Source organism: Mastomys coucha, unplaced genomic scaffold (assembly GCF_008632895.1).
Source record: "Mastomys coucha isolate ucsf_1 unplaced genomic scaffold, UCSF_Mcou_1 pScaffold23, whole genome shotgun sequence".
NCBI lineage: Eukaryota > Metazoa > Chordata > Mammalia > Rodentia > Muridae > Mastomys > Mastomys coucha.
This window is the reverse complement of record NW_022196906.1, coordinates 9,263,503-9,271,124: the sequence shown is the minus strand read 5'-3', so window position 1 is coordinate 9,271,124 and position 7,622 is coordinate 9,263,503. Positions and strand designations below refer to the sequence as shown.

The 7,622-nt window shown below is 44.4% G+C and overlaps 1 protein-coding gene across 2 annotated transcripts in view; it reads left to right on the top strand.

The window, feature by feature from the left end:
- Med17 (mediator complex subunit 17) overlaps positions 1 to 7,367 on the top strand; it is an 18,549-nt gene extending 11,182 nt beyond the window's left edge. For both annotated transcript variants that reach the window (XM_031344518.1, XM_031344519.1), the window contains exons 9-12: positions 534 to 671; positions 2,220 to 2,337; positions 3,950 to 4,109; positions 5,222 to 7,367. In XM_031344518.1, the coding sequence (XP_031200378.1) occupies positions 534 to 671; positions 2,220 to 2,337; positions 3,950 to 4,109; positions 5,222 to 5,433 (628 nt within the window). In that variant the 3' untranslated portion in view covers positions 5,434 to 7,367. The remainder of the gene's footprint in view (positions 1 to 533; positions 672 to 2,219; positions 2,338 to 3,949; positions 4,110 to 5,221) is intronic.
- The last annotated feature ends 255 nt before the right edge of the window (positions 7,368 to 7,622 follow it).

Sequence of the window (7,622 nt, the reverse complement as noted above, 5' to 3'; positions counted from 1 at the left end):
AAAAAAAAAAAAAAAAAAAAGCCAATGCCTGCCAAACACACAGGGCTGTTAGGGAGAATAGATAATAAAGTCCGTGACTACATGCACAGTGTATGCTTATGTATAGTGAGCAAGCATTACTGACTTTCTTGATGGGTGACATTTGGATTGTGCTCAAGGCTCTAGTTTGCCTTAATTACGATTTATTCCAAGTGTGGATATGTCCCAAGTCATTTGTTATCAAAGATCACTAATATTTGGGTGCATATCAGATTAGTGCCTGGGAAGTACCTTACCTGTGTGGAATAAGCTTTCATGAGCAAGACAAGATGAATGAGGTGGTCTGAGTGTGTGTTGTGGTGCAAAGCTATGGCTGGCACAGCAGTGGGTGTGCAAGAGCTCCCAGAACCAACTCACCTCTAGAACCGTCACCTTTCAAATGATGGTATGGTCGGAAAGTAGACAAAATTACATAATTTTCAAATTTTTGTAAACTTGATAATGTAATTTAAACCCTTTCATTTATCTGATGATTTTTAAATTTTCTTTTAAAGAACTGCTGCAACCATTGACAGCTTGGCAAGTCGCATTGAGGACCCGCAGATCCAGGCCCACTGGTCCAACATCAGTGACGTATACGAGTCTAGTGTAAAAGTCTTAATCACATCTCAGGGCTATGAACAGATCTGCAAGTAAGTGTCACCAGTAAGTCCCACAGACAGCTTGCTGACGGGCTGCTTGTATCCTTCTCCAAGACAGTCTCTATTTGTTGTGGGCCATGAGTTTCTATAAATTCTATCACCTCTAACATGTTTGCAAACACAAGAGGTAAGGGGCTGAGGGATGGCTAAGTGCTTTGAAGTTTTCTTCCAGAGGACCGCTTCCTAGCAACCAAATCAGGAGGCTCATAGCTGCCTGTAACTCCAGCTCCAGGGAATCTTAGATTCTCTTCTAACCTCCAAGGGCACCTGCACATATGTGGCATACATGCATACATCTAAAAGACACATAAAATCTCATGTTTACAGTTTTGTTTTGGGCTATATTCACAGCTATCCTTGGCCGCATGGCAGCTTGTAGGCTATGAGTCGATATGCCTAGGATCCCCATGTTGAGTGGCAAGCTACCTCACTTGCTAAGATACTCGCCAAGCCTGAGCCAGTTCCTGCCTAGAGGGCTGTGCAAGTCTGCTGTGTCAGGAGTGGGAGGACCATCCATGCCTGCACATAGCCTAGTGTGCTGAGCATCATCTGAGTTTGTAGTTCTCTCCTGACCTGGTGTTGTCCTTGGTTCTGATCCATTAGTTGGTGATTGTGCCTCTAAACCAGGTTGACCCTTGTGTGTCTGTGGAAAGCAGCATCTCAGTCCCAGCGTTCTTAGTTGGATGCTTGGGCAAGATAGACAGCTCAAAATGCTTGCTTGGCATTTATAATAAAGCTGGGTGTGCTAGTACCCACCTCTAATGCCAGAGCTGGGGAGGTGGAGGCCAGACTGGGCTTTACAAAACTGCAGCAAAAAGGCACAGCTACACCTGCTGGTCTGAGAGTCCCAGCCCTGCCTCTCAAGGCTCTACAAGTGCTTAGATGCTTTATTCAAGTCAGAGCAAGCTGGCCACCATGAACAAAGCACTGTGACCTACAGAGTCACTCCCTTGTGAAGGAAGAGCAGAAGATCTATGCAGTACTGATTTTCAGTGTACCGGTTTTAGTGAGTAAACGAGCATAAGATCAGATGCGGGAAGTTAAAGTATGTGATGGGACAGGAAGTAAGCGTGTGTGTCTTACATTTATTCCTTATCTGGGGCTTGGTGTGCATGCATACCATGGTGCTTGTGCAGAGGTGTAGAGGACAGTGTAGAAGCTGGTTCTCTGCTTCCACAATATACGTGCCTGGGATTGAACTCGGGTTCTCAGGATTGGATGCAAGAGCCCTTACCTACATTTTAAATCAGGGCCAGGCCCACATATCTTGTCACTTGAGAGTTGGGGGATGCTGCTGTGTGCATGTCCTGTTCTGACAACTCCAAGGGAAGATAAGTCACCTGACTATCCTGCTGTGAAGCATGTGCCTGGTGCAATCTGAGGAAGTCTGCCTGAGGTTTCATTCCGTGGATGCTAAGAAACCACCCTCCCCTATAACTTAAAAGTTGGTTTAGGTTGTCAAAGCTGTTGCGTCTTTGTGTACTACTAGCATGGTGTGATATTCCTTGGGATTGGACCAACTAGAGTGTGTGTCTGCAGGTCCATCCAGCTGCAGTTGAACATTGGTGTTGAGCAGGTCCGTGTCGTGCACAGAGATGGCCGGGTAATCACGCTGTCTCATCAGGAGCAGGAGCTACAGGACTTCCTTCTGTCTCAGGTAGGTTGCACATTGTGCTTTGGTTGGAGTTTTATGTCTTTGAGATAAGTCTTAATGTAATTTCGCCTAGCCTGGAATGAATTGTGTAGCCCAGTAGTCCTCCTGATTCTGCCTCCTGGTTGCTGGGATTGCAGGTGTGCGGCACATGCCCAGCCACACCTCAGGCCTGAAGTCCCTGGTTTCATTAATTGCTTCAGGAACAATCTGAGCAAGCAGTAGCTGTAATTCTTACAGAAGGAGAGACCATTGTTTCTGCCCCATCACTTACTTCCAGTGCACACTTTTGGTTCATAATCTGTCCTGGTTTTATTTGCACAATTGTTGGGGTATAGACCCTCTCCAGGAAGGGGGAGGTATTAGCCCAAAGAAAGCAGAGAGAGGAAGACACATGCAGACTCCAGCAGCCATCATCCTATAAACACACACGCCATTATACATAGCAAGTGGTTTTTAGTCTTTGACTCTGAAAAGGATTGCTCCTGTGGAAGGACACTGGAAAGTGCTGGCTTCTAGTCCCTGTTCCACAGACTTGTTTGGTGACACTGGAGTGCAAGAAGACCAGTAGTTTGCCCTCTTAGAGTTGGGATTAGCTAGAAAAGTAATGAATTGTGGCAGAAAAGGGAGGGGTTTTATGCTAATGTACATTTTATTCACACAAATTAAGAAAAAATATGCTAATACTTTCCTCCAGGTGCGGTTCTCTCATAGAGGATTTGCCTCTTTGATGCCAGGTAATCAGGTGCATCTGTGAGGGACACAGCTGACTCAGCCCCCATCACTTTCATCCTAAGTGGGTTTGGTTAGCTGAAGTGTACACACAGATGTGTTGGAGTGTCTCAGAGAGAATGGCATGTCTAGAGACCAAGGTCTGCAAGTGGACAGGGACCAGAGAAGCAGGTAATAGTGGTATTGCTGCCCTGGTGCTGCTGCCTTTACTGCTGCTGGCAAAATTCATTCCGCCAGGGTGAAAATGAAGAACAAGCAGGATGCTGTTTACTAAGGGTCAGCCGATCGTGTGGGTATGGGAGACGCAGCAGTCATTTAGTGACAGCCTGAGATCTTCTGGCTTTGAGGGCTGTAATGTAGAACAAGACACTTGATCAAATGAGCAGGTTTTTGTCATGAGCTCCAGCTAACCTACCCAGCCTTACAGGAACAAGTACCAGGAGGACAAGACCTAACCACTGTGTTCCTTACTATTCTGCTGGCTGCATTAGGTAGCCCCTAGCTTTGATAGTTCCATTACCTGAAGCCATAGAACATAGTAAGCTGATGTGAAGTCTCCCCAGCAGAGAGTAGGGTGAGACTGAAGGGCAAATGGAAGATGCTTGGAGCACTGCAACTTCTGATGTTACTCCACATCCAATGGTCCAGACAGGAAACTTCAGGGGGCAGGTTTGGAGCCTGCGTGTGCACTCAAGCTGCCGGTAAACGCAGATAGCACTAGGCAGCTGCAGCTTCTGCAGTGGAGGTGGGGTCAACCTCCTCTCTTGTAGTCATGTCACACAGAATTTCTCAAACCTGGGCCAGAGGTTGAGAACCCCAGCAAGCTTACAATTACATCAGTTCACCAAAGTGTGCCCGTGATTCAGTCCCGTCTTCTCATTCACAGATGTCACAGCATCAGGTACATGCGGTTCAGCAGCTTGCCAAGGTTATGGGCTGGCAGGTCCTCAGCTTCAGTAATCACGTGGGACTTGGGCCCATAGAGAGCATTGGCAATGCCTCTGCCATCACAGTGGCCTCGCCAAGTGGAGACTATGCTATTTCAGGTACTTTGCACTGGGTCCTTTAATATAACTAAATGTGCGTAGGAGCCATTTATCTCTATAATGAGTTAACATGTTTACACTGCTGTTGTGTGTATTTGTGTATATGTGTGTATAAGCACGGAGGGGCAGGGAGAGAGGGAAGAGTGTGTAAGAACTTACTAAGCTAACATTCTACTCTTATAACTAAGAATATTGGAAAGTTCAAAAAGCCATTTTTTTTTTAATTTTACTTGCATCAGTTAAAACTTTATCAAAACCAAGGCTTCTTCCTTTTGCTTATTATTTTCTTTCTGGGGGAGATTAGGTCATGTTTGCAGTTCAGGCTGGCTTCAAACTATGTAACACACTCTGGTGTTAAACTCGCTTTGTGGCTTTTCAGTCTTGTCTCAGCTTCTTAGGGTTTGGCTTGTAAGCATAGGTTACAACATCTGGCACATGATGCCTAATTGTTATAAGGCAAATAATAGTTGAAAAATACTTAGATTGCCGGGCAGTGGTGGCGCTTGCCTTTAATGCCAGTACTTGAGAGGCAGAGGCAGGTAGATTTCTGAGATCAAGACCAGCCTGGTCTACAGAGTGAGTTCCAGGACAGTCAGGGCTACACAGAGAAATCCTGTCTTGGGGGGAAAAAAAGAAAAAAAAAATTAGATCATCTTAGAGTGTGGGTATATGCAAAACTTTAGCATTTAGAGGTCTGACAAGATGTTTTAGCAGGAAAAAGCCCTTGCCACCAAGCCTGATGACCTGAGTTTGATCCCAAGCCCCACATGGTTGTCAGATAGAACTTCAGGTGTCAGTTGTCTTCTGACTTTCCTATGTGCATCACATACACACACACACATTTACACTTAGACACATATATGTGCATAAAGTAATAAATAAATTTAGTATTTTGGAACTGAAATACTGCCCTTGATCTTACTATGTAGTCAGAACTAGCCTTGAACTCCTGATCTTGCAGACTGTGCCTCCTGGGTGCAGGGTTAGGGGTGTGGACCTCTAATGGCCTGCTCTTGAAACCCTTGCTTTTGAGATCGTCTAAGCTGTTGAGCAGGTTTTCCATCACTTTCTAAGCTGCAAAGTGAATGGACTGCTGTTGGTTTCCTCAATAGTTCGTAATGGACCTGAGAGTGGCAGCAAGATTATGGTTCAGTTTCCCCGTAACCAGTGCAAAGACCTTCCGAAAAGTGATGTTTTACAAGACAACAAGTGGAATCATCTCCGAGGACCATTCAAGGAGGTTCAGTGGAACAAGATGGAAGGCCGAAACTTCGTTTATAAAATGGAGCTGCTTATGTCTGCCCTGAGCCCCTGTCTGCTGTGATTTTCTCCAGAACAAGTTCCAGAAATACTGACTTGCATGCTTGCAGGTCAGTTATAAGCACAAGGGAGAGATGTCTTCCATATAAGTACTGAGTGAGCGCAGACTCATATGCACTAGTGCTCCAGTCTTTTACGGGAGCCCTGTTTAAAAGTTACGTGTTTACCTTGCAGCTTGAATTCTCTCACTTTATAAGTGACGAGTACTTTGGAATGGAAAAATGTATGTACAGTTATAGTATGCAGTATGGGGAGATGTAAAATAGTACATTTTTTATACAGCTAACCTGAAAATATTACTAACTTAAGGGCTTGAATTTGCTTCTTTTTTTAAAAAAAAAAAAAATTCCTTCTTTAATTTTAACATAAACTTTGTGTTAAAAAAATCTCCCAAGTATTTTGTGAATTTCTCATAACCCATATGAGCTGTGTCTCAAATCAGCCGCTTCTGCTGTTTCTTTAAAAATCACCTAAGACTGTCTTATCTTACAACACAGATTCCCTGACCACACCAGGCCCTGTCCCTGAAGTTCACCAAGCTCACTCAGTAGTCTTCGCTGTCAATGGGGGCTCTTGGGGTGTTTGGGACATGAAGTACCTTTGTAGCCATCTTCTTCCTCACCTGGGTCTATATGAACAGGTTAAGAACTTCCTCAAAAAGCAGAGGAAACCAAAAAATGTACCATAATACAGTTGCTCTGTTTTCCCTGTTAGTGGTCACTGTATAGAAACTCCCATAGAGCTGACTGCATTCCACTTGAAATTTGGTAAGTTGAGATATAAAGGAGATGTGCTAAGTGTGCCTGTAATCCTAGGACTAAGGAGTTGAAGACAGGAAAATCCAAAGTTCAAGTTCAGCCTGATCTGCATGAGTTCCAGGCCATCGGGGCTATGTAGCGAAAACCTTGCCTCAAAGTTAAAAAAAGAAGAAAAGGGGTTTTAGTAAACAAAATGTATTTATGCTATGGGTTATGGTTTGCAAGGGGGAAAGTAAAATTTAATAGGGACAGACATGAAGTGAGGGAATGCCAAGACACATCAGGAAAAGCAGACAGGTCATGTATATAATGGAGTCCACGGGCTGGGATGTAGCCCAGCGAGAGAATGCTTGCCTAGCATGCGTGAGTGCCCAGATTCAAGCTCCAGAATTACAAAGAGAAAAGGGGCGGGTAGATATGATTGTTGGAATGTGTACTGTAACGCATAGACATGTTTGTGTATATGTGTGTTTAGAAAAATACTATGACCTCTGAGAAGTGAGGTTGAGGGGAGGGCACTTTCACTGCTTTAGGGACTTATGTATCTTGACTTTTCGAGAAGCATTATCTTTGCAATTAGAGAGTCCTGAAAGGCAAGAATAAATCATGGCTCCAGCTGTCCTTAAGGATTGGCAGCTGAGATGGTGGTCACATGCAGAATGACATATATTGACAATTCTGAGTGGAACTTGATGTAGTTGTGGTAACAGCAGTTTCTCAGTTGACTCTAGAGGTGTCAGGAAACAGTGTAATAAGCCAATTCTGGTACATGACAGCTGGAGGAAAGAGCCTTCACTGCCCTGCTACTAATCAAGGCAGCTACATCTGAGACATGTTCCCGAAGGTCACCTCCGAAGGTCACCTGTGCTACTTTGAGTGTAATTGGCACCCATAGATGCATAGGGAGTAGCACTGTTAGGAGGTGTGGCCTTGCTGGAGGAAGTGAGTCATTGTGGGGGTGGGCTTTGAGGTCTCATATGCTCAAGGTACACCCTATGTGGTACACAGTTTCTCTCTGCTGCCTGTGGATCAAGATGTAGAGCTCTTAGCTTCAGGTCACATGATGATAATGGACTAAACCTCTGAAACTGTAAGCCAGCCCATTAAGTATTTTGCTTTGTAGGAGTTTCTGTGGTCTTAGTGTCTCTTCACAGCAATAAAACCCTAAGACACCACCCCATTGATGACATTTGGTTCTATAGTCATTCCAAGGCACTCTACTTGCCATTTGCCTATGGTTACATTTCTTCAGTGGTTAAGAGCACTAAATGCTCTTTCAGAGGTCCTGAGTTCAATTCACAGCAACCACATGGTGGCTCACAATCATCAGTGATGGGATCCAATGCCCTCTTCTGTCTGATATGTCTGAAGACAGCAACAGTGTATTCATATACAAAAAAAAAAAAAATTTAAAAAATAAAGTGCCCATGGTTAA